This window comes from Muntiacus reevesi, chromosome 3 (genome assembly GCF_963930625.1).
Source record: "Muntiacus reevesi chromosome 3, mMunRee1.1, whole genome shotgun sequence".
Classification (NCBI taxonomy): domain Eukaryota; kingdom Metazoa; phylum Chordata; class Mammalia; order Artiodactyla; family Cervidae; genus Muntiacus; species Muntiacus reevesi.
Genome location: NC_089251.1, coordinates 178,043,545 through 178,070,804, shown reverse-complemented (window position 1 = coordinate 178,070,804; position 27,260 = coordinate 178,043,545). Strand labels below are relative to the sequence as shown.

At 39.5% G+C, this 27,260-nt stretch overlaps 1 protein-coding gene across 4 annotated transcripts in view; it reads left to right on the top strand.

The window, feature by feature from the left end:
- Positions 1 to 27,260, top strand: part of PHACTR2 (phosphatase and actin regulator 2) — a 137,679-nt gene that overhangs the window by 33,245 nt on the left and 77,174 nt on the right. For all 4 annotated transcript variants that reach the window (XM_065931227.1, XM_065931229.1, XM_065931228.1 and 1 more), the window contains exon 2: positions 5,428 to 5,595. In XM_065931227.1, coding sequence (XP_065787299.1) covers positions 5,428 to 5,595 — 168 coding nt within the window. The remainder of the gene's footprint in view (positions 1 to 5,427; positions 5,596 to 27,260) is intronic.

Sequence of the window (27,260 nt, the reverse complement as noted above, 5' to 3'; positions counted from 1 at the left end):
CTTTAGATGTCCAAGACAAGGAGAGCCGCCCGCTTTCGTAGAAACTGTTAGCCAGTTCCCTCTGACCTTATTGTCTACTTGGTTCTCTGCCTAGAATTGCGTGTACGCCGCTGTCTGACAGCATATTTTTTAAGTCACTTTCGTGAGAGAGAGGCCTCACAGAAGGGTAGGAAATAGAGTTAAATGTTCCCTAAGTGCTGCCATAATGTTTCTTTGCTGTGTGTTCTGTAGCTTTTAAAGAGGAAGGTGGCAGAGTTATAGTGGAAATGTAAAAAAACTGTAATAGAAATAAATATATATATGGTGATAATATTATGTAAGCGTAATAATTTACAAAGGCACGAAGAGGATAGCCTAGAAGTCATATTTTAAGAAAATAAATGTTGGTTTGCTTGTTTTCTTACTTCCTTTAGGTTTTTGATTTTTGAATGTCAAATATTTTTGTACAGTGCCCTTTAAATAGGTATATTCTTTGATACAGTCAAATCACTATGAGTAGTATTGTAAGCGTATACTTAGTACAACAGAGAATCATCAGCATTTTTCTTAAAATCACATCTGATTTCTCTTTGTTTTTGTTATTATTGGGCTTCAAAAATGTATTCTCATTAACCTTCAGATATGTAAGGACTTCAGAGGACAGTTGAGGCCATCTTCACCACTTGTTTTCTCATAGAGTGGCTCTCACTTTCTTTAGACTCGGTCCCCAGGAATTCTTTTATTGAGGTTCTTTTCTAAATGTTCTTTCACCTATGAAGTTTGTGAGGTGGAATGCTCTGTCACATTTGTCTCACTTTCTCAATAACTGAAATAATTGTATGGAGAAAAGTCAGAAATGAGTATCTGGACTATCAGAGAGCTTTCAAATATTATAAAAATACGACACACTCTCATATTAAGTAGTTTCATTTTTCTAAGAATCCTTGTCATTCAGTTCTCAAATATCAAAGAAAAGATTCTTCCAAGTCTAGAATTTAATTTATATGATAATTATCTAGCTTCATTTATTTTTTGCTTCTGTGATCACATTAACACTGGGATTGCCTAATTGATAAATTTCTGTTTAAATGAAAGAGAAAACCTTCATGTATTTTCTGGATCTTACTGGTTGGTGTGGGGAAGTTCTGTTAGGAATGGACTTATTTGGTGGGAAGATAGACTGAGCTGTGTCATTTAAATTGTCTACATTCAAAGAGCCAATGACTGGTTTTCAAAATATTTAAATTATTTTATAATGTTGAGTTTCATTGTGAAAAAGGAAAACCTAATGCATGTTAGGTCACTCTTCATAACGTGTAAGTCAGTCAAAATTAACATTTAAAACAGGAAATTCAGACTTTCATCTGGGATTTACCTGGCGATTTGTTTTTATCTGTGTGTAAATGCCAAAGTCAGTAGACTTGTTGTGAAAACAATTTTAGAAAATTTCAAGTCAACTTTAATGGTACAGTGGCCCAAAAGAAAAATAATAGAATGATCTGCAGTCCTGGCAGTATCATAGGTGTTTGGTGAAAAGAAGGGAATAAAATTTCTGTTCCTATGACTCCAAAGCAGGTGACAGTCCCCTTCATGTTCATGATTGAAGAGAAATCCCATGGCAGCGTGGCCAACTATGCCAACCGATGGTTCCTAATTGTCAGTGTGGTTTACTGTAATCGCCCAATAATTACAAAATTATGGGTGGATTCGTTCAATCAGGAAAAAGGTATGTGTGTGTGAACTGTGCTATAGTCATTGGCACTGGCCCAGGACCTTTCCAAGGCATAGATAAAGACTAAAACTGCAAATGCAAAATGAAAAAGGTATGACAATTAACGTCTCGTGTATCTATGAATTTAACGTTAAGAACTTCATTTTTCATTTTTCAACTACCTCCTTCAATCTCCCTATCTGTCACATTCTGTCACTTAAGGAATTATTTAATTTTTGTTTTCATTTGCTTTTCTTTTCAGAAGAAAAGAAAATAGATTATTCCTTAGTGGTTCAGATCAAAAGCAGAATTTTAATGGAGTGCCAGGGTTGTAGGTTTAGAGGAAATGAGAACTTAATGTGTGTCTATTGTGTCTATAGCCACAGAGGTGAATTGGAGATGGTAGCTTTAGTTCCCATGTTTGTAATAGTCCTTTTATATTTCACAACATTTAAATTGTTTCAAAATTGAATCTTCAGCATAAAGTCTCCATGAAGAAGAAATATCATACACTCAGTTTTTCCCTAGTTTTGCTCCTAGTTTAAGAAAAACAGTTGGACAGGAGTGGAAGTGAAGTGAAGTGAAGTCACTCAGTCATTTCCGACTCTTTGCGATCCCATGGACTGTAGCCCACCAGGCTACCCTGTCCATGGGATTTTCCTGGCAAGAGTACTGGAGTGGGTTGCCATTTCCTTCTCCAGGGGGTCTTCCTGACCCAGGGATCGAACCCAGGTCTCCCGCATTGCAGGCAGATGCTTTACCCTCTGAGCCACCAGGGAAGTGAAGTAAATAAGGATTTTACTTTTAAACTCTGACTTAGCTTTACAGTTAGCCTGACCCGTCTCTCTGTCTGCCTGCTGTACTGTAGCCAGCGTGGGACCATTTACAAAAGACTCAGTCAGTGCAGTTCTTGCATTTCTGCCTGAGATTAGAGTCGACCTTCTGAGTGGGAAGAATGGGATTTATCATGCTTGTTTGGAAGGAGAACTCGTAAGGATTTAGGTGGTGGTGTGTACTGATTATCTTTTCTCACTTAGATTAAGATTTTCCTGATTTGTGGTATGTCAGGTGATTTTTGATTGAAGCTTCAATACTTTTGTATTCCATTAGACTGTAAATCTTTATTGAAACCCTTTGTTTTAACTGGCTTTGTTTGACAGTTCTCCAGGCAAGGAGGCAAAGGGTGCTGCCTCACTAGTGCCAGGAGGTTAAAAACCCAGGTTCAGTCCTTCATCCTCTGTTGGTATCTCATGGCAGAAACAGGGAGAGGGGTCTTCGTTACTCTGGGCATAGTTTGATTTCCAGATCCCCACGTGGTCTCTACTGACAACATAGCGGATGGAGGTTGTCTTGTTCCTCTGGGCAGTGGTTTGGTGTGATCCCACTTTGGGGAGGGAGGGAGAGAAGAGATGCCTCGTTACTGGGTACAGGTGGAAGTCCAGGCTCCCGTGTGGTCTCTGCTGACACTGTAGACGATGGTTTGTTACAGGTGGCACGCAGGAGGGTTCCGGCTCTCTACTTGGTCCTCTCTGACACCACTCTCCTAGGGATGTTGGGGCTCCTCCTTAGAGCTCTGTGAGGGTAGACTTCTGATCTCCCCACTCAGCCTTTGTCGGCTTGGGTGGGCATAGTTTCTTCTGCGGTGTTTGTCTGGAGTGGAGCATTTATCGTCTAAAAGTCTTCTGTTTTGCTAGCCTGTCCGTTTTTGCTCGTTTGACCAGGGGGAGCAGGCTATATTTGTTGAGGCTTTATTGGTCTGTGCTTGTTGATGTTTTCGGGTTGGTGACCACTTCAGCTGCAAGTCAGGAATACTTGAGACTAAAAGAAAACTCAGGGATCCTACCTCCATGTTGTTTCTTAGGCCTTGAGGGCCCACACTGGTCTACTTTATTGTCAGCTTGTTAGTCTATCCATGTTTTTGTTTTATTTTTTGGCCACCCCACACGGCATGCAGGGTATTAGTTTCCTGACCAGGAATCGAACCCCCTGCAGTGGAAGCGTGGAGTCTTAACCACCGAACTGCCAGGGAAAGTCCCTCATGTTTGTTTTATATACAACATTCAGGGTATTTTTTATTTGTATTTAGCAGGAGAAATAGGAAAAAGTAAGTCTATTCCATTTTCCTAGAAGCAGAGGTTCTTGCCATTCAATATTTGTTTTATTTATCCTAGTATTTCCTAATATTTTATTTTAAAAATTTTGAAGATGGGAGAATTATACAACTAATCACCACACATCCACCTCCTAGATTCAACACTTAAGCTACATTTTACTATATTATAAATTTATCCATCTCCATTCTATCCATCAATTTATTATTTTTGATGAACATCAGCACACTTCATCGCTATCAGCATGCATGCCATTAATTGGACTTTACTATTTATGGTTTTTTAAAGGTGAATTTTACACAAAGTGAAATACACAATATCATAAACACCGTTTGATGTGTTTTGTATGCGCGCACGCTAAGTCGCTTCAGTCGTGCCTGACTCTTTGCAACCCCATGGACTGTAGCCCTCAAGACTCCTTTGTCCATGGGATTCTCCAGGCAAGAACCCTGGAGTGGGTTGCCATGCCGTCCTCCAGGGGGGTTTCCCAACCCAGAGATCAAACCCACATCTCCCGCATGCAGGTGGGTTCCTGACCGCTCGTGCCACCTGGGAAGCACGTGTTTTGTATAGTCCATCCTTCACTGAGATAATTTCTAGGACTCCAGGAAGATCTTCTCAGTTAATTCCTACCTCCATCTCACTCCAGGAAACACCACCTGTTCTGATTGTTTTCTTCTTTCTTTTCTCCAAACTTCGTTTTGCCTTTTTAAAAAACTTCACTTAAATAAAACCACACAGCACATACTCTTGTGTGTGTCGCTTTTTTTGTTTTTTTAGCACTGTTTCTGAGATGCATTCATGTTGTAGGTACCAGTAACTCCTTTTAAAAAAGTTGCTGAGTGCTGTCTCATTGCATTAAAATACCATCACTTACTCATTCTGAGTTGCTTCCAGTTTTTTGTCACTAAAATTTGATTGTTGGGGTAATATAAGTTACCACCATCTTCTTTCAGTTATGAACGTAGTCCAAGGCAGCATAAAGTTCAGGGCCTTTCTTCTGGTTGACGAAGATTGAGGCCCATAAAAACACGTTCTATTACCTAAACGTCCACCGTTTCTACATTTCTCGTCATTCGTGATAGCTATCAGTTTATTTGAAGCTAAAAAATTTTTTTGTAATAGAAGCAAAAGAGTTTTGGTGTGGTAAAATTTAAAATTTAGTTTCTCGGCGTTAAATTTTATTTTGTGGAGAAAAAAGCCTGGTTTTGACTACACCATGACTGTCATATTCATTACAGAGAATGCCAAATCAGTCTCTGGAGGAACATCCTCTTTCACTTAACAATACTCTACTTCTGCACAAAAATATAGACGTAGTTGTTACAGATGGATTTAGCTGTGTTTCGCAGACCCTTTTTTATCTGGCCTTAACTTTTATGTAAGTCTTTTGCTTCTTTTCTGTTTCCTCAAAATGAGTACCTAAGGGACTGTAATTTCTGAGTGATTGATTTATTGATTGATATTAGAAGAGAGCTCTACCAGCAGGGAAATGGGACAAAATAAACTTTATGTGAAATTCCAGTTAAAGTGGGTATGCTTGCTTTGAACAGTGCAGAAAAAATAGATGATGTTGTTTCAAACTTTTATTACAGCTTTTCTCTGACTTGACTTTTCTTTCTGCAGTTGATGGACTGGACAAAGCTTCTATAGCAAACTCAGATGGCCCAACAGCAGGCTCCCAAACACCCCCCTTCAAGAGAAAGGGGAAACTCTCCACCATTGGTAAAATTTTTAAACCTTGGAAATGGAGGAAAAAGAAGACGAGTGACAAATTCAGAGAAACATCAGCAGGTATGAGTATCTTAACTTTGTTAGAAGATAAATTGTTAAATTTTCCAAAAGGTAAAAGATTGTATTCTGCAGATTTTTTTTCCTGGGAAAAAATTAATCTATATTTGAAATGAAATTATTTCATTTAAGAGTGATAGAACTTAAGGTTCTGATTTGCCTTCTTTTTCTGTTCACTTTGGCTTTTTAACATAGTCTTGTTTTTAAATATGTCCTTGTAAATTCATATAAAAATTAATGTGTAGGGAGAGGAAGACAAAGTGGAAAATTAGAAGTGGAAATGTTATTTGTCAGTATTACAGCTGCAAGTATCCATTTACATACATACACACTATTATCTCTCTGTCTGCTTAGTTCCAATAGCATAACCCTATTTGTTAATTAAGAATTTTTAAAATGTCTTCCAAAAGTACTTGTTCTGTGGGCAAAATTTAAATGGCTGTATGAAAGAGAAGTGTTGGTATATTTACTAATTTTAAATTTTTATCATGTCCTAGGACAAATAAATGGTATGTGTCCTGAAGGACACATAGTGCTATTGGTGTGAAAACTTTATCGTTATTTTATTTTGTGGATTTGTTAAGCCGTAAGAATTACATTGTTTAGTACCTTTCATATGGACTCATGGACGAAGTTGGCTTTAAATCTCAGGCCAGAGTTAAGCTTGATTTAAATAAGTGTCCAATATCAGTGATATTTTTTAAGATAGACATTTTATCTCTTGTGCAAGTTCAGTTTTTTCCATGTTTGTTGTCTAAAATAATCCCTTCATCAAAAATTCCTCACTGCCCCAGAATCTAGTATTGTCCATGGATTACAGAGCATGTCTTACCCGTCTGTGCTAAGGTAAGAGCTGGCCTTTAGTTCTAGAGCTGTGAAATAAAATGGAAAATACCACCAATAGCACAAGGATATAAGATAGAGACACCAGGGCTTCCTCAAGAAAATTTTCTGTGCTGCATCTACAGCTGTATCATTTCTTTGAGCATTTAATATTTAAAAGGTAGTAATGATACTATTTCTGGGATTTGTTTTAAAATAATCCTGGAGGGAAGGGGAGGATAGATGAAAAACGATCAGCCATAGTTGGTAGTTGTTTAAGTTGGGTGATGGATGTATGGAGTTTATTATTCTCCTATCTCTATTTGTGGGTATTGGAAAGTTTCTGTAATAGGAAGACAGACAAAGAAAGAAGACTTGGCTTAGGGGCAATAATGATAGCTTGCTTATTGAATTCGCTTTAGCTCCTAATTTGCTCCTTGGGTCAGGAGCACTGGGAAGTGATGCACCGAGCCTGGTGCTAAGGCAGGATACCCGGGTTCTAGTTGAGTCCTTACCACCAAGAGGACGTGTAACCTTGAACAAGTTAGATCAGAGCTGAATGAGTTGAATTCTAATGTGCATTCAGTCCCAGATTCTGTTGTGGGTCCTTGACTCCTTCGAACTCCTGTCTGGGCATCTTGTTCTGCCTTGTTCTTCAGTTGTAGATGGAATTACACTGGCCTTCTTAAGTACATCCCTCTCAGGTTTTCCTAAGCATTTGGGGAATCTGACTTTTCAAGTTACCATGGAAACTCAAGATGGAAGTAAGGCTCTGGACAGTAGCAGTATTAAGACGTTGTAAAGAAATGATGGACATCTCTTCAGTTGTCCCTCTTGCCCTTTTCCTGAATCTCGTCTGCTGACTTCTCTCCCTAAAGTAGAAACAGTTACAAAGAACCGCCCTTCATTTTTTTTTTTGCCACCTCTTTTTAATTATTTTAATAGTAGGGAGGCTGTAACATTTCTACCAACCCAGAATATTTAAGAAAAGTCATTTTAAACAGCACTAAGTATTACTTTATATTATCCCATATTTATTGAGGATAGCCTATCCATCTTTGTATTGTTTCCTTTTCAGATTCACACAAAATTTTATATAAGTTGAGTGCCATGAAGTTATTTATGGATATGCTATTTCTAGTTCCTAAGGCTGCTGAATTACATTAAAAACCTGAGAAAGTTAATAGATGCCTCACTGGGTTGTTTTTTGTATTTGCATCAAAATTGTGACATAACAGAGTAAAAACAAGCCAAGTAGATGTATTAATAATTCATTGTGAATTTTTCTGCTGCATTTACTCACATCATTTCTTTTTAAACCCATATTGTTACTGATATTTGGCTTGAATTTCCTAAGATGTTATAAATTGTCCCAAGTATTTTGCTGTCACCTTATGTATAAACATATGTATGTATACATATGTTTATTTTTAGGCTTCAGTTTCTGCTGTGCTTTATGGAATGTATTAGTAAAGCCTAAAATAAAAGGTGGAATAAAATGGTGTAACATGTTTTTTTCACATTGAGGGAAGATGTCACATTTAGAGGAAAACTGATGCATTTGGAAATAACCAAGAGAAAGGTGTTCTCTTCTTTAATACATTGTCTCAAGCAGTGAAATCTAGGGGTTTGGACATGACCAAGGCCATCTGCAGTCAAAGATCACCTTACGCAAGATCTACAGTATTGGGGGGATATGAAAGAAGATTAATTTCTTCCAAGAAAACTAACTCTTCTTTGTTTTTCTTTCTTCTAAACCCTTGGCTTTAGAGTCATAAGAATGTGAATCTTACTGTCTTCCTTGACACAGTGATTATTACCACTTTTCCCAGTCTGGGTGTCTGTTGTAGGCATTTTTTAAAATTAATTTTCATTGGAGTATAGTTGCTTTACAGTGTTGCGTTAGTGTCTGCTGTATAGAGTTTTGCGTGTATAATATATTGGTCATACATATACTTCTATCCTCTCTTTCTTTGGATTTCCTTCCCATTTAGGTTGCCACAAAGCCTTGAGTAGAGTTCCCTGTGCTGTAGAGTAGGTTCTCATTAGGTATCAGTTTTACACATAGTAGTGTATATATGTCAATTTCATGTAGTGTCTATATCCCAGTCTCAAAATTCATCCCACCTCCCTTCCCTTAGAAGTGTTATGTTTGTTATCTACATCTGTATCTCATTTCTGCTTTGCAAATAAGTTCATCTGTACCATTTTTCTAGATTCCACATGTAAGTGATATTACACAATATTTGTTTCTCTATTTCTGATTTCCAAGAAAAGTAACTCTTCACTCTGTATGATAGTGTCTAGGTCCACCCGTGTCTCTGCAAAGGCGTGATTTTGTTCCCTTTTTATGGCAGAGTAATATTCCATTGTCTATATGTACCACTCCTTTATCCATTCCTCTGTTGACGGGTGGAATTTTAATTGGTGGTAGGTAGGATGCAACACTGATTTATTAATGCCATTGTAATAAATGTCATTGTTCTCACACATTTATGGCAGTGGAAGTTAAGAAAGTTCCTGTCTTCTGCCTGCTTGGTCATCCTTGAGTCAGTTAGATTTGGAAGGCTGTCTTGTTCTCTAAGGCAGGCTGGGCCTATGCCCTGACTTCAGGTTCTCTGGGCTTGAAATTTATAGCAGAAGTTTACTTGTGTCTTCAGTTCTATTTGGGATGATCCGTAGGTTGTTGGGTTTTATGGCAGAATAGTCTTGTCTATTTACTCTCCCTCAGTGATTCTTTTCTTCACTTTTCATCTCCTGAGTGAAAGGACCTTTCTTGGGTCCCACCTAAGCTCTGTCCCTTCCCTATCTTTAGAACTCGCAATCTTATTTACAATTTTCCCCTACATAATCTTTTCTTCCCCTTTTTTGGGGAGGGTGGAGGTGGGAAGGTAGTGGTGGCCGAGGTTCCTCCCTGCTTTCATCTCCCCAAAGCTGATAATACAAACATGCCCCCTGTCTAAACGTGGTTGTTCCTCTTCTGCATGGCCACTTATGACCAAGACCAGACGTCTGGAAAATACAGCCTGTACCTCTGCTTCTGCTTCCTCCACAGTATCATCCCTTCCATCTGCCGTCTGCCCCTGTACCCAGCACTCACTCCATCCAGGAGGCGCCAAGCCTCCCAATCCTGACATTCAGTGTCACTGTCTGTTTTCATCCATCTCATCCTCCACCACTTCTACCTTACTGATGCATCTTTCTACTTTTACAAAACGGCTTCTATTGACTTTCAAAAGATGCCTTCATTTTGGTTGTCTTTGACTTTTCTTTCTCTTTTGTCCCCTCTCTTCCCCTTCCCATTTCCCCTAAACCCACGGGAGAGGTTTGGTACCTGTCTCCGCCCTTGTCTTTGTGTGAATGGACCCTTCCTCACCCCACTCTCTTCTCAGCGTGCACATCTCCCAAACCCAGGTTCCAGCGGAGGCCCAGGCACATTGACCCAAGTACGTGATGGGCAACAGTGCCTGAGGACCACGGGTTAACTCCGAATCCACTCATATGGTCTATATAGTTCTGTCCATACATTGAAAAAATGGTACATGCCAGGCATCAATTAATTTCCTTCCAGATGTCAATTTTTTGATTAAAAGAAAATAAGATATTTTGGTGAGACTTTTCTTTTAAGAAACATGCATCAGATTTTGCTTTCACACAGTCAGGGGAGACATTCAGTTAAGATGGACTGTAAGATTGCAGAATTAGACTGTGAAGTTTTTACAGTGAGATATTCTGAGAGCAGTGCTGTGAATATCTGCTGTATGCGCTGTGGTTTAGAAGAGAGGGTCTGTGGACCTCTGACCACACTCAGTTCTTCCTCAAACCACTGAGCGATGGGGCAGGTGCCTGGAGTAGTAACCATCTAATTCCATTCCTCCCTAAAGGTATCACAAGATTTGAACAGAGAATGAGATACTAACAATAATCTTTTATGAGAATGACTCTTCAATACTGTTTAAGGCCATGGCACCAGAGACCTTACAACTTGATTCTTTATTCTCTCCAACACATATCCACAGTTAATGCTTAACATTGGCCTAACATCTAAAATGTCTTTACTTTAATATCTTTACTTTTTCGTGAGAGTTGGACCATAAAGAAAGCTGAGTGCCAAGGAATTGATGCCTTTGAGTTATGGTGTTGGAGAAGATTCTTGAGAGTCCCTTGGACTGCAAGGAGATCCAACCAGTCCATCCTAAAAGAAATCAGTCCTGAATATTCATTGGAAGGACTGTTGTTGAAGCTGAAGCTTCAACACTTTGACCACTTGATGCAAAGAGCTGACTCATTGTAAAAGACCCTGATGCTGGGAAATACTGAAGGCAAAAGGAGGAGAGGGTGGCAGAGGATGAGATGGTTAGATAGCATCATTGTCTCAAGGGACACAACTCTGAGCAAACTCCAGGAGATAGTGAAGGACAGGGAAGCCTGGCGTGCTGCAGTCCATGGGGTCACAAAGAGTCAGACACGACTTAGCGACTGAACAGCAACAGCAAGCTTATACATTCAGAAATACTTCTGGGTTTGGGGATGGTATTAAAATATAATTTCAGGAATAGAAACAAATTATTTTTAGTGAAGCGAGATAGAAAATTTAAAGTTCACTTGGCGGCAGTAGCGGTCACCAGAAGGTTTCATTATGCTAGTCCTACTTATTTCTATCTGTTAACTTAAACTTTGGTTTTAGAGAGGAAAGGGACATGTGCTCTGAATGGGCGCAGAGAGGGAGGAGTGGGGAGGGGAAAGTTCTGTGTACAAATGCTTTCCAAACCAAAGCGGATCCCCTGACTTCCCCAGTCTGGCTTTCTTTGGCATCCAGACTTTGACCATGGAGTTCTTTGATCCCTCCTTGCCTGCTGCTATCTTCTACATGCTTTCAGGTCCTAAACCTGTGATTTATTTGATTTCTTTCTCCTTATGGTGGTCTCTACCCTCAGCCTTTCTTTGGGTTTCTCCGTTATCTGGTCCTTGTCACTGAAGGTTATCAATTATTCCAGGTTGCCTCCTTGGTCTACTTAGGTATGAGCCAGCCTGGCTCTAGAAAGCTGTGGAATGCTAGAGGAGGCTGGGAGAGGCTGGGTTCTGGCATCAAGCCTGCCTATAGGAGGAGAACCTGACCCAGCTGGTGAGACTGACAGAGAAGATTCAGGATGGTGCAGGCCATCAGGAACCCTAGAGTAATCTGAACAGTGTTCAGGTCTCAGACCAGCAAATACAGCAGTGGGTCCTTCGCAACAAAATGGCACGTGTTCCACCAGGAAGGGTAACATAACAGGGTCCCCAGTGAGCGAGGCTGGGCGGTGCAGGCAAGCCTTAGGAGCCAGCGTGTTCTTTACTTAGATGGTAGTATTCATGGGCAGATGGTGCGGGAACCAAAAAGACTCAAATTGTTTTTTTTTTTTTAAAGGAACTAGGCAATAGGGTAGGTAATTAGGACAGGAAGTTACCAAAGGATTCAGGACAAAAACTCACTGTTTGAAGTGGAACACAGGGGAGACCTCTGCAAGAGTGGCCTCCTCAGATGCCAGACCTCAGACACTGGAGCTCCTCTTAATTACAAGGACACAGCCCAAGAGTTGGGTGGCCCGAGAGATCAGGGGTTATTGTGGATTTGGGGCTAGGTGGGGAAGTCTCTGCCCACCCTCCCGGATCATCTTGTGTACCCCCATGGGAACTCTGCCTCACGTGGAACTTTGGTCCTTCGCTTCTTGCTCAGCAAGTGTGAGTGACTCCACATTATTTCCTGAATGAATTCCAGCCTCTTCAGCTCTTCTCAGGGTAATTCAAAATGACCTTTCCTGCCTTATCTTTCTGCTATTAGGCTGCTTTGGACTTCCGTCCCCTCGGGTCCTTCACTGAGCGTGCCCTGAGCCTCCGTGTCCCCCGGCCTTTCTTCTTGCTCTTCCCTCTTTCTCTGAGCACCTTCCTCCTACAGCTGCACCTGGGGAAGTACTGCCAGACCTGCAAGGGTCCCAACATGTCTCTTCTTTCCCGAAGATATTCTTGTCCTTGATGGAGCATCATCTAGTAGGATCCTCCCCTCTGGTGCTTATCCTTCTGTTAGGACGTGTGGACTTGGACTTCTTTCCCGGTTTAGGTGTCTGCTACCAGTTTACTATGAAAATTATTTAAAGGAGGCAACTCTCTCACTCATCTTTGCCCCACTTCCTGTGCTTTACATGATAATTTGAACCTGGTATGTACTCTTAAAGTATGCCTTGAGTTGGTTGTTTATTGACTATCCACTATAACAGAAACAGTTCTGGGTGCTTTAGGACTTTATAAAATAAATTGAAGATTGAATAAATACCATGGAGAAGGATGACAATAAATTAAAATACAAACCAAAAGCACGTATGCACAACTGCAACTATATACAACTATTAAAAAGCCAATAAAATAACTAGGGGAAATTTTATCTTTTTATCCTTGTTTAAAAAGTTACACTCCTAAATGAAGAAAATCAAGACAGTGTATTTTCATTATAATTGTGACTTTTATTTGTGTTGCTAGTAATGGAGAGGGAATGCCTGTCTTAATTTTCAGATAACGTTGTTGCAAATTATCAGCCTTCTAGGAGTCAGGGGCTTGCCTTGTGGCTCAAATGGTAAGGAGTCCACCTGCAATGTGGAAGGACCCCTGGGTTTGATCCCTGTGTCAGGAAGATCCCCTGGAGAGGGAATGGCAACCCGCTCCAGTATTCTTGCCTGGAGAATCCCATGGACAGAGGAGCCTGATAGGGTACAGTTCATGGGGTCGCAAAGACTTGGACACGACTGAGCGACTGACCAGGAGCAGCTAGGAGTCAGAGTAATTTGTTCAAAGTCATCTGGTAAAAACTTCAATTGCTAAAGGTACTCTCACTCCCTGATAATATAATGGCTCTGTTTTTATTGAATGCTATATGTGCCAGGTTCTGCTATAAAAACTTTATTCCTGTTAACTCACTTAATTCTCAAAGGTTATGCAGTTTAAGTGCTGCTATTATCCCAGTTTTACTGATGAGGACACTAAGGCCAGTACATTCAAATGACTTACCCAAGGAAACACACCTAGCAGGAGGCAGAAGCAGTGTTTGAACCCAAGCAATATGGTGGTACAGCCAAAAATCTGTACCGTTACACTGTGAGGCCTCTGTGGAAGATAACTTCATACTCTGACCAATAAGGATTGATCACTGAAGGATGACCCTAATTCCTGGATATGCTTCTGATACTGGAGCTTTTGCTTTAAGAAGGATTTGGTCTAAAGAATTATTTTGGTTCTACTTGCCTAGCCTGATTTCAGGCTTCGTACACAGAAAAATGGTCGACAAGCATCAAAATTATGTTTGGTTCAGTTAAGATACTGTTTTTTGTTGTCATAGAGGCATAAATAACATTTCTTATGGTGTTTACTTCCTATATCTAGAAGGTAGGGCAAAATTAGAGGATTTTCCTGGGGTGAAATTTGTTCAAGACTGGTCTGGTTGCGTGAATAAATGACAGAATTTTGATTTTATGTCTTGTTCCACTAAGAAGATGGAACTGCCTTCATGGATTATTCACTCTCACGTTATATTGGAGGAAGCAAGGAGAAGCTCTCACTTTTCCCAACATACAGCAGCAGAAAGAAGTTACATAGCTCACAAACACCACACAACATATCCTGGTCCATGTAGGTAGGGCCTCTTGCTTATATGCTAGATAATACTCTTGCCCTCTCAATGGACGTTTATTGAGCATCTACATCTGTTAAATGTCAGGCACTGTTGTAGACTCTTGTGATACAGAAGGAACAAAAGAGACAAACTGCCTTCTCTTATGGGATGTACATTCTAGCAGGAGTAGGAGGCAGAGAGTAAACTCAGTATGTTACATGGTATATTATAACATGAGAGGGAAAAAGATAAAGCAAAGAGTAAGGAATGTGGGAGGGAAGTTTCAGTTTAAAATGAGGTTCTCAGGGACTTCCCTGGCAATTCAATGGCTAGGACTCTGCACTTCTACTGAAAGGAACTTGGTTTGATCCCTGGTTGGAAAACTGACATCCCACAAGTCTCCCCTTGCAGCAAAAAAAAAAAAAAAAAAAAAAAAAAGCCCGAAACAAAACAAACAAACCCCAAAAATGGGATGGTCAAGGAAACTTCACTGGGAAGGCAATATTTGAACAAAAACAAGAGGGAAAGAAAGAAAAGCATAGGGAAATCCTATTAAGTGATCACATGAGTTAGAGATAGCATGTGTTTTCTTCTACCTGATAATACTGTTAATACATTGTGAGTATAATCCAATATAAACTTTATCCAATAATTTAACAGTTAAATGCTTTCACATTCATGAACCTCACGGTTGCTAATGTTGATATCTGTTGTTGGCATCCTAGCTTTAAAAAAAAATAACATAATTTCAGTCTACAACTCTTCTAGAAGAGGAACAGGAATCTAAGAAAAGGATTTAGCTCTATAATATAAATGTTTCATTATGGCTTCCTTTCTTAAATTCAAATCTAAGAGCCAGATTCCGACAGGCGATCAGATAGTCAGCTTCATGGAGTCGAAATCTCGAATCCCTCATATGGTGATGTTTTTTTGGTGGCTCCAAATATCAATTCAAGATTACCTTTGTAAGTCGAACCAATGTGTTATTGCCTCAGTGTTCAAACACCCCTTGTTAGTGATGTCTCCATATTGCTTGGTTAGAGTACAAGGAATGACAAGTAAATACCCAAATTAAGTTACAAAATTCACTTTAATCCACAATACACCTGAAACCTGGGGCTATTAAGACTCATTCCTCCTAATATAGCCAAACACTATTTATTGTTACTGAAGCAAGACACCTTCTGAGTTTGCAATGGAAACTTTTAATGGAGAATTTCAGGGTTGTAAAGAACTTTACCAGTTATCTAGGTCGGTCTCCAGGGAACCCTTGTTGGCTTCAGCAACCCTGATAGTACATAGTCAGCTTTTTCCTGAGATTCTACTTCCTAGGGCTCATTATTGAGGATGTTTTCTTTTGTATTGTCCTGAAACAGATTCTTTCCGATTTTTCTATCTATCCCCTGGGGCATGCATGCTCAGTCGCTTCAGTCACGTCCGAGTCTTTGCGACCCTGTGGATCGTAGGCCACCAGGCATCTCTGTCCATGGGATTCTCCAGGCAAGAATACTGGAGGGAGTTGCCATGCCCTCCTCCACGGGATCCTCCCAACCCAGGGATCAAACCCAGGCCTCTTAGATATCCTGCACTGGCAGGCTGATTTTTACCATTAGCACCACCTGGGTACTTATCTGTCTGTCTCCTAATCACATTGGTACATAATGGTTTCATAATGGTTTCATCCCCTTAATCTATTTTCAGTTTAGAGTTTCTCACCATACTGAATTGCCTAATTATTTGAGTAGTTGTTATTGAGTACCAGACCTAATGCCTCAGGTGCTGGGTCATAGTGGGGAGGAAGCCTGACAAGCTCCCTGACTTTCATGGAGTCTACAGAATAGCCTGTGGGTCTGGCCATACCTCATGTTCTTAGTCTTGGCTATTTTAATGCCAAGATAACATGGTAACTCTCCCCCAAATTCCTAGTAATGCATTTTACCATCCACATGTTTAATATTTAGAATCAGTGTCCAGAAGAAAAAGTTATCCTGTTATTAAAGTGATAAGAATTTGTCAGTAGGAATTAAGTATCTTATAAATGTCTAAGGAATTGAAAGTCCCCCACTGACAGTCTATATTACATTTATGCTCATTTAATGTTCTATATATAGAAAAATATCACCCAGATTCTCCTAGTTGGGTGGTCTGTTTCACCTCCTTATAACAGTATGTTGGATGTTCTTTCTAGGTCTCCACTTCTACGTACTCTCGGGACTCTCACCCTCAGTTCTGTGCTTTTTCCCGCAGGCATTCGCCTTCCCAATGGTGTCCATCAAGACATACTCCCTCCTGACATTAGAGCTCCCTCTTGTATCAGATCTGTCTCCTTTGAGCCATCCAGAATCCCGTCCCACCATGCCTCAAAAATTACTTTCTTGTGCTGATACCTCATAGCACTTTGTTTTATTATTATTTATTATTATTATTTATTATCTACTTTTATTGCACCCATTCATACTGTGCCCAGTCTTGGATGCTGTTTGCTCTGAAAACACTAAAATTCTCCTCTTGTTTTTTATGTCCTCACTGCTGTCCTCCAAGATACCTGATTTTATGCTATTATCTGAGTTGTTTTTCCTTCCTCCCTCATTCAACTTCAGTAGACTAGCTTAGTCAGTCTCTATCCAGTGTATCATTTCTATGTTCATGGAACGGACCCTATGTCCTGTCAGGCCTGACATTATCATATGGATGTATCGATACGTAGCGTATCGTATTTCCAGAAAATCAGCCCTTGTCTCTGACACCATCAGTTCAAATGGCTGCTCACAGTCTTTGTTCACTCTTTGCATATCATGATCTTCAGCCAGAAGAGAAGAAAACCACATCCAGTCTTCCATACCTTTCTGTTTCCCTCTCAGGACTTCTGGCGAGGTGGGGCTTCTGATTGCTTCTAGGAAGATAATCATTCCTATTTTTTTAAAAAATCAATAGAGGAAAGTTTGTGACTTCTTGGCGTGTCCTCCTTTGTGTCATCGTGAAAAGCCACCCTCCTTTTGCTGGCCCGCACAGTCCATACATCAGTAGCAGTTCCTGGGTGACTGCGCTGGACCCTACCTGCCGATTCTCATCAGTCTCCCTTCTTGTTCATTGGTACAGCAAATCTTCACTGATCTACTCTGAGCTCAGATCTGTCCCAGGCGTGGGGGACACAAGAGTTAACAAAAAGGGAATGTTCCCGGGCTTATGAACTTTGTCCTCCTCTCTTTGCTTTATCGTGTCTGGACCACTGTTCTTGTCTGTCTCTCTGACGTGCTGTCCAGCCTCAGATCTGCAGAGCCCGTCAGCTTTCCCCTTCCTTTGTGTTAACTTTTTCCTCTTCTCAACCTCTCAACTGCTGTTTTGATTCCTTTTTTTCTTCCTCAAAATATTTCTCTTTGTAACTTCCTTAACTGTATTATTCTCCCACTCCTTCTAGGTATTTTTCACCTTTTCCAGAGCAAAGGGTGATGTTCCCCAACTCCTTTACTTTCCCTCGTGGGAAAACTGCTTTGTATTTATAGCTCTTATCAGTGGCATCTCTCCAAGGAAGAGAAGCAAAGGTCACAGCCAAGAGACCACTGCAATGGTTTCTGCATAATCCAGACCCCTGGGTCTCAAGGTTACCTGTAGTCAGTTTTTTTGGCAGCCCCTCTTGGAAACATTTGCTGTAAACTTTCCCCGACAAACCAGGCTCCTTGGAAGGAGGCTTTTCACAGAGTGCTGGTTTGTGCTTGCAGTGTCAAACCGTACCTCTTTCAGAAAACATGAACAGGATTTCTATTTTTCTGAAACTTTTCCCTGCCTGGCCTCTCTTTCAGACTGTGGTCTTGAGTCAGTGAGCCTGTATTCCTCAGGAAGATACTCTGTTTCTTCCTGACAGTTGTGATGGTGGACTCCTGAGATTTTCTTAGAAGGGGCTGTAGGAGGCAGATATGCCAAGGAAACACCAGCTAATTCATACTGTATCACAGCATTTGTGATCAGGACTTTCTCTAAAGAGGTCCTTTTTTTTTAATCATTCCCTACTGTGTGTTTTCTCTGGGATGTGTGCGTGTGTGTGTACAGTGGCAACCCACTCCAGTATTCTTGCCTGGAGAACACCATGGACAGAGTCTGGAGGACCACAGTCCACGGGGTCACAAGAGTGAGACTCGACTTGGCAACTAAACCACCACCACAGTTTTATGAACTTTTAAGTTTTTTTTGTTTGTTTTGATGTGGACCATTTTAAAGTCTTTATTGAATTTGTTACAAAATTGTTTCTGTTTTTTTGGCTGCAAGGCATGTGGGGTCTTAACCTCCCTGACCGGGGGTTGAACCCCTTGCACTGAAAGGCGAAATCTTAACCACTGGATCACCAGGGCAGTCCCAGTTCGGTGAATTTTCATGCATGTCTGGTTTGGGTAACTACCACCATAATCAAGGTAGATCGCGGTTCCATCACTCCCACAGGCTCCCGTGTGCTCTTTTTGTATGGTCGCGCCCTACCTCCTCTCCACCACTCCCGAACTTCTGACCTCTGGCAAACACCGCTGTGCTTTTCTTCACTATCATTTTGTTGTTTCAAGTATGTCATTGTACTTGTAATCATTGAGCATGAAATCTCTTGAGACTGGCTTCTTTCACTCAGCATAGCACCTGTGAGGTTCATCCAGGTTGTTGTGTATATCACTCGTTCCTTGTGATTGTTAGGTAGTATTCTTTGGTATGAATGTTCATAGTTTATGTGTCCACCTGTTGAAGGACCTCTGGATTGTTTCCAGTTTGGGGTAATTATGAGTAGAACTGCTGTTAACATTCTGTAAAGGTTTTTGTGTGAACAAAAGTTTTTCTTTCTCTAGGGAAAATATGTAGGAGTAGGTGTTGGGTCCTATGTTAAATGCATTTTTAACTTTATAAGCAACCGCCAAACTATTTCCCAGGGTTGTACATTCCTACCAGCGGTGTCAGAAAGTTCCAGTTGCTCCATATCCTTGTCAGCACTTCGTGTTATCATTGTAATTTTTTTTATTGTGGTGAAAACATATCATAAAATTTATAATCTTAATCATTTTTTTAAATGTACAGTTCAGTAGTAAGACACATTTGCATTATTGTAAAGCAAATCTCCAGGGACTTCCCTAGCGGTCCAGTGGTTAAGAATCCATGCTTCCACTATAGGGGCATAGGTTTGATCCCTGGTTGGGGAACTAAGATTCCCTCATGCCATGCAGTGTGGCCAAAATAATAATAATAAAGCAAATCTCCAGGACTTTTTCATTTTTAAGGAACTGAAATTCTGTACCTATTAAACAATTCCCCTTTACCGCCTCTCCCCAGGGCCTGGTGATCACCATTCTAGTTTCTCTTTCTATTATTTGACTACATTGGATACTTCGTTTAAGTGGAACCATACAGTAGTTTCTTTTTATAGCTGTTTTATTTCATTTATCATAATGTTCTCAAAGTTTGTTCATGCTGAAGCATGTGATAGCGTTTCCCTCCTTTTAAAAACAGCTTCGTATTTCATTGCATGCACATACCACATTTTGTTCATACTGTCATCAATGGGTGTTTGGGTTGCTTGCACCTCTTGGCTATTGCTACTCTGAACATGGATATGCTGTCATTATTTTTTTGTTTTAGCCATTCTAGAAGGTATGTGGTAGAATTTTATCATGGTTTTAATATGCATTTCCCTTGTTGTTGTTCAGCCATTCAGTTGTGTCTGACTCTTTGAGACCCAATGGACTACAGCATGCCAGTCTCCTCTGTCCTCCACTAGCTCCTGCAGTTTGCTCAAATTCATGTCCGTTGAATCAGCGATGTATTCCTCTAATGGCTAATTATGTTCAATTTCTTTTCATATACTTATCTGCCATCTATATATCCTATTTGGTAAAGTTTCTGTTTAAATATTTTGCCTGTTTTCTGATTGTTTGCTTTCTTCCTGTTACATTTTGAGAGTTCTTTATATATTCTGGATACAGATTCTTGATCAGGTATGTGATTTGCACATATTTTCTCCCAGCTGGTCTCTGCCTAACCCCCAAAATTTTCTCCTATAATTTCTTATAAAAGTTTTATATTTTAGTCTTTTACATTTAGATCTATGATCATTTTTATGTTATTTTTTATGTAAGGTGTAAGGTTCAGGTCAAGATTCATTTTTTGCATTTAAGTGTTCAATTTTCTCAATAACATCCTGTCCCCATTAAATTGCTTTTGCTTCATTAAAGACCAATAAGCATGTTTTTCTCCCATGTACTCTTCTTCGGTAAAGGTGTATTCAAGTCCTCTGACCAATATTTTATTGAGTTGTTTGTTTCCTTAATGTTGAGTTTTGAGAGTACTTTATATGGTCTAGATATGTACAATGCGTTTGTCAGATGTGTTATTAAAGTTATTTTCTGCCAGAATGTATCTCCACTGAACTGCCTTACAGCTTTGTCAAAAATTAATGGACCACAGTCTTTATCAAAAATTAAGATCTATATTTGTGTGGATCTATTATCGGATTCACTCTTCTGTGCTCTTCATCTGTATGTCTGTTCCTTCACCAATACCTTGTTATCTTGATTACTGTGACTTTATAAGCCTGAAAATCAGACTCTGTGGTTTCTCCAACTTTATTCTTCATTTTCAAAATTGTTCTACTAATCTAGTTTCTTTGCGCTTCATATATAGTTTACAGTCAGCTTCTTTATATTCTCAAAATTTCCTACTGAGATTTTTATTGGAATTGCATTAAATCTATAGTGCAGTTTGGGTGGAACTGATATCTTTTCTATGTTGAATCTGCTAATGTGTAAACTGATACGTCTCTCCATTTAATGAGTTTATCTGTTTCTTTCATTTGTGTTTAGAAATTTTTAGAAAACAGTATTAGGTTTATTCCTATTTCTTTCCTATTCTTTCTTTTTTAAAAAAACTATTGTAAATGACATTTTTTAAAAATGTCTGCAGTTGTTCACTGCTACTTTCTAGAAATACAGTTGTATTGTCCTACCTTGCCTAACTTACTAAGACTAGTAAAATTTTTTATGATTTTCTGTCTAGATAATTATTAATATATCATCTGTAAGTAGGGATGGTTTTATTTCTTCCTTTCCAATCTTTATGCCTTTCATGTCATTTTTTGCCCTTTTGCACTAGGTAGGGCTTCCAGTACTACAGTAAGTAGGAGTAGGGGAAGGGGAGAGTCTTGCCTTGTTCCCATTCTTACAAGGAGGCATTTTTTAAGTATGATGTTAGCTGATGGTTTTTCTGTAGATATACTTTACCAGGGTGAAGTTCCATATAATGCCTGAATTCATAAGATATTATGAATAGATGTTGAATTTCTCAAATATTTTTTCTGCCTCAATATATATGATTATGTATTAATAGTTTTTCTTCCTTAGACTATTACAATGCTTGATTACATTGATAGTTTTTTTTTGAATATTGAACCAGCTATGCATTCCTAGGACATACCCCACTGAGTTGTAATTTATTATTCTTTTGTATGCTGCTGGGCTTTATTTAATAACATTTTGTTGAAGATTCATGATATTGGTCTGTAGTTTCTTATCTTGTACTGTCTTTGCTTTCTTTGGCATCAGTGTGATGCTGATCCCATCAAGTGAGTTAGGAACCCCTTCTTACCCTTTCCCCTTCTATTCCTGAAAAAGATTATGCAGACTTGGCATTATTTCTTCCTTAAATGTTTGATAGAATTCTCTAGTGAAACCATCTGGACTTAAAGACTTCTTTTTAAAGAAGGTTTAAACTGCAGATTTTATTTCTTTAATTGTTATAGGACCATTAAGGTTATCTCTTTTATCTTGGGTGCGTTTTGATAGGCCCTCTGGTGCTTTGAATGGAAAACAGAGGGAGGCTCTTCCTCCAGATTCTTTATGATTAACCAGCAACCTCATCAAACCAGTCAATCCTAAAGGAAATCAACCCTGAATATTCATTGGAAGGACTGATGGTGAAGTTGAAGCTCCAATACTTGGGCGACCTGATGCAAAGAACTGACTCATTGGAAAAGACCCTGATACTGGAAAGATTGAAGGCGGGAGGAAAAGGGGACGACAGAGGATGAGATGACTGGGTGGCATCACCAACTCAATGGACATGAGTTTGAGCAAACTCTGGGAGATGGTGAAGGACAGGGAAGCCTGCAGTTCATGAGGTCGCAAAGAGTCAGACACAATAGTGACTGAACAACAGCAACAATCTCATCTCCTTCATTGAAATCCATGTTCATATTCTAACTTCTCAGTGAGTCCTACCTAGTTCATCCTATGTTGAATCTCTTTTACCCGCGAGCAATCTTTTTTTAACAGCTTTGTTAAGATATAACTTATTTACCATGCCATTCACCCGTTTAATGTGTGTAATTCAGTGCTTTTAAGTAATAGTCACAAGCTATGCAGCCATCATCTCAATCAACGTTCAACAGTTTCAGCATCCTGAAAAAAATCCCATTTCATTAGGAGTCATTCCCCATTTTCTTCCCAACCCCCAGCTCTATGTTGTGACATGTGTCAAGACTTCATTTCTTTTTATTATCCAATAATGTTTCATTGTTTGAATAAACCACACTTTGCCCAGCAGTTGACAAACATTTGAGTTGTTTCTACTATTGGCTATTATGAAACATGCTGCTAGGAACATTTGTGCATAAGTTTCTGTGGATGCATGTTTTCACTTCTCTTATATAACTAGAAATGGAATAGCTGAGTCGTATGAAAATTCAATGTTTAACATTTTAAGGAACTGCCAAGATTGTTTTCCGAAGCAGTTGCATCATTTTACAGTCACAGCAGCCGTATATGAGGGTTCCAGTTTATCCACATTCTGGGCAGTATTTGTCCTTGTCTATTTGTCTTATTGTTACCATCCTGGTGGATGTAAAATTGATCCCCTGGCACTCTAGGTTCCTCTTTTTCTGCCTTAAAAAAAGATTTATTGGGGTATGGTTGCTTTACAATGTTGTGTTATTTTCTGCAAAGTAAATCAGCCGTTTGTATACATATAGCCTCTCTTTTGGATTTTTTCCCCATTTAGGTCGCCACTTAGCATCAAGTAGAGTTCCCCATGCTATTCAGTAGGTTCTCATTAGTGGTCTATTTTATACAAAGTCGTGTATATATGCCTTACTTTGTTTTCCATAGCATGTTTTACCTTCTAACAGTTATTATTATTTCTTTTGTTTATAATCTGGTCCCACTTCCTGCTAGATTATAAATTTCGTGAGGATGGGGATTTTCATTTTTGTTTTTTTCCTGATAAAATCCCAAGCAACTAGAATAGTGCCTGGCTTATGTTAAGAATTCAGTTAGAGTTTGTCAAATGAATGAGTTAATGAAAGGCTCTTGGTGGGCTTTACCCTGTCCCAGGATGTGTGCTGTATGTGCCAAGTGGCTTCAGTCATGTGGTACCCTGACTAGGATCTGAGGCCTCTCGCCTTTTCCAGGGAGAATTTAGGTTTTTCTGGGGCAAGTGAACTCACGCAAGGCATTTTTGCTGAGCATCCTATGAAAACATCCTCAAACATGTCATGGATGCTGTCTATGATATCTAATAATCAGACTTTGCTGATTATAAATGACATTAAAAAAAAATCACACCCACTAGCATGAAATATAGAATTGCTAGCTCTTCTTTTTTTCTTTGTCATATTTACTTCCCGAGGGGAATGTGGAGGAAAGGAGCAGTGTTCCCATTGATATTTTTAATAAAAAACAGCTTCCACAGGGATGGAGACCTAGTGACTTCGTATTGTTTTAAAAGAGGATCTGATTGTTTATATGCCTTACTTGGGTGGATAATTTCCTAATTTCATTTTCCTTGGGAGTGGGGCCACTTTTAAACACTTTTAAAGGTACTACAGAGCTCCTTCTGGCCTGGGTCAGAGAACTCATGTCAGGAAAGTCCATTATTTTATTTCCTTTGCATATTATTTCCCTTTGTGGTTTTGTTTTGGTTTTTTTCATCCTGTGATATGAATCCGGTCTTTATCACTAAGGGCTAAGTCCTGGAAAGTGACTGGCTTTTGGCATGTTTTCCTGATTTGTTTCCCACTTGGAATATAATTTAGAGCTTAATTTGTATTTCTCTGTTAGGTGAAAGGATTTTGCGCATCGTGGTTTATAACTTTTTTTTTGTCCTGAGTTTTCCTCAGTTGCTTTCTCAAATTCGGACCCTTTCATTTTTGAAATAGATATTTTTAAATTTTTCTTTATTTGAAAGTATGTTTACCTAGTACCTACTATAAGATACGGCATGAGAGACCATGTGAGAAATGCGTGCTCAAGCCTCTCAGTCGTGTCTGACTCTTTGTGACCCCATGGACAGCAGCCCACCAGGCTGCCCTGTCCGTGACGATTTCCAGGCAAGAATACTGGAGTGGGTTGTCATTTCCTCCTCCAGGGGATCTTCCCAACCAGGGACTGAACCCACGTCTCTTGCGTCTCCTGCATTGGCAGGCGGATTCTTTATCACTGCACCACCTGGGAAGCCCACAATGTGAGAAATAGATGAGAATAAACAGCATGATTGGAGGGAAAACTGGTTTCTGGAAAAGAGTGAACACATGATACATCAGTGTAGTTAAAATTCTTTGAAAATTCCTTCTGATCTCATCTTCATCTTAGATAGGGCTCTCATCCTTAATGTAGTTCAAAAGTATCTTACAATGTATTTTAAAAACTGTGGTAGAAGGCACATAAAATTTACCACCTTTACCATTTTTAAGTGAAGTTGACTAGGGTCAAGTATGTTTACATTGTTGTGCAACAGACCTCCAGAACCTTTTCATCTTGCAAAAGTTAAACTCTGCCCATTAAACAACAGTTCCTCATTTCCGCAACCCCTGTAATCTGTCTTAAAAAACCTTAAGCGAATCAAATGTAAAACTTCAGTGACACTAACTAAAACGTAATCACCTATTTAAATCTGATGTTAACATATTGCTGGCCTTACATAGAGTTTCTTTGTTGTTGTTCAATTCAATGCTAAAATGTTAACTTTAGTTACTACCTTATGAGGTTCAATAAATGTTCCCTTAGGGAATTCCCTGGTGGTCCAGTGGTTCAGTCTGCATTTTCACCGCTGAGTGCATGGGTTCAATCCCCAGTCAGGGAACTAAGATTACGTAAGGCACAGTTAAAAAAAAAAAAAAAAGCTCCCTTTGAATAATTTACCACATGTGTAGCATATAAAGTGTTTTTTTTAATACAAATAAATTAACCTTTATTTCTGTCACTCACTTGAAGTTTTATTTGTGATTAAACGTAAAGGAGGAACAAGAATCATGGATATTAATAATAACTCACCCTTGTTGAGTTTTTAACCAGATGCTGTATTAAATACTCGATGTCTTCCCAGTTACTCTGTGGGTCAGTCACTATTATAATCCTCATTTCAGTAATGGATAAGCTGAAGCACAGGAAAGTTAAATAACTTGCTCTAGGTTCCTTTGCTTGTGAGTAGAATATCCTGTATTTGAACCTCAGGAACCTCGAGTCTTCATTTTTGACTCTTCTACTGTGCTGCTTTCTAGATCAATAAGCCTGTGCCTGTATGAATAAGCCTATCAGGTAAAACTATCAGTAGAGTATTGTCAAAGGCAATAGAAAGAGAAGATGAAAAGCAGAGGAGAAAAATATCTAATACTTATGGGATCCCTGCTTTGTGTCAAACACTTTATAAGACATTTTAGTCATTCTAATGTCCGCATCCAAGTCAGGCTGCGTGACGTCTATTTTCATCTGCAGAAACTAAGGCATGAAGAAGTTGAGGAATTTGCCTCTGATCACCTGCAAGTTGTCAGATCTGGATTTGAACTCGAGCTGTATTTTTTAAAGGGCTAGAATATATACTTTCATTTTCTATTTTCTAGCTTTCTTAACTTTATCACCTCCATAATCAGAAATTTAGAAACAGAATGGAGAGAATACTAAAAGGGAGCATTATATCAAAGTGGAGAGTATGCATTGCTATCAGACTTTGAACATTATAGTTCCAGTTACAATGCAAAGGTTGTTTTTGTTCAGTTGCTAAGTTGTGTCTGACTCTTTGCACCCCATGGATTGCAGCACACCTGGCACCTCTCTCTTCCACTATCTCCCAGAGTTTGCTCAAATTCATGTCCATTGAGTCGATGATGCTATGTAACCATTTCATCCTCTACTGACACCTTCTCCTTTTGCTTTCAATCTTTCCCAGCATCAGGGTCTTTTCCAATGTGTCAGCTCTTTTGCATCAGGTGGCCAAAGTATTGGAGCTTCAGGTTCAGCCAAGTTCTTCCAATGTCTATTCAGGGTTGATTTCCTTTAGGATTTACCAGTTTGATCTTCTTGCAGTCCAAGGGACTCTCAAGAGTTTCTCCAGCACCACAATTCAAAAACATCAGTTCTTTGATGCTCAGCCTCCTTTATGGTTCAACCCTCATATCCATACATGACTGTTGGCACAACCATAGCTTTGACCATATGGACCTTTGTTGTCAAAATGATGTCTCTACAAAATGCTGTCTAGGTTTATCATAGGTTTCCTTCCAAGGAGCAAGCGTCTTTGAATTCCATGGCTGTTGTCACTGTCCGCAGTGATTTTGGAGCCCAAGAATAGAAAATCTTCCATTGTTTCCATTTTTCTCCTTCTGTTTGCTATGAAGTTAAGGGACCGGATGCCATGATCTTAGTTTTTTGAATGTTGAGTTTCAAGCTAGCTTTTTCACTTTCCTCTTTTACCTTCATCAAAAGGTACTTTTTCCCAAAATTTTTTTAGTGTTTTACCTTGAAAAATAAATGTTTTAGTGAAGATACTCTTGGTTGTCTCTCTGAAGTGTCATGCAGGCATCTTGGTTTAGTCTAGGCATGGACCAGTTTTTCCAGAGAAATACTGTTCTATATAGATACTGTTCATTCTGTTGTGTAGGCAAGATAGTTGGTAGACGAGGGGAATGTTTCAAATGCTCAGGAGCACTTACTTCTTAGTCATCTTAAGAAAGCTGATCTGATTAGATGTGTTGTTGAGTTGCTCAGTCATATCTGACTCTTTGCGACCCCATGGACTATAGCCCACCAGGCTCCCCTGTTCAAGGGATTCTTCAAGCAAGAATACTGGAGTGGGTTGCCATTTCCTGTTTCAGGGTATCCTTTTGACCCAGGGGTTGAATCCGTGTCGCTGGCGTCTCCTACATTGGCGGGCAGATTCTTTACTGCTGCGCCACCTGAGAAACCCTCTAATTTCC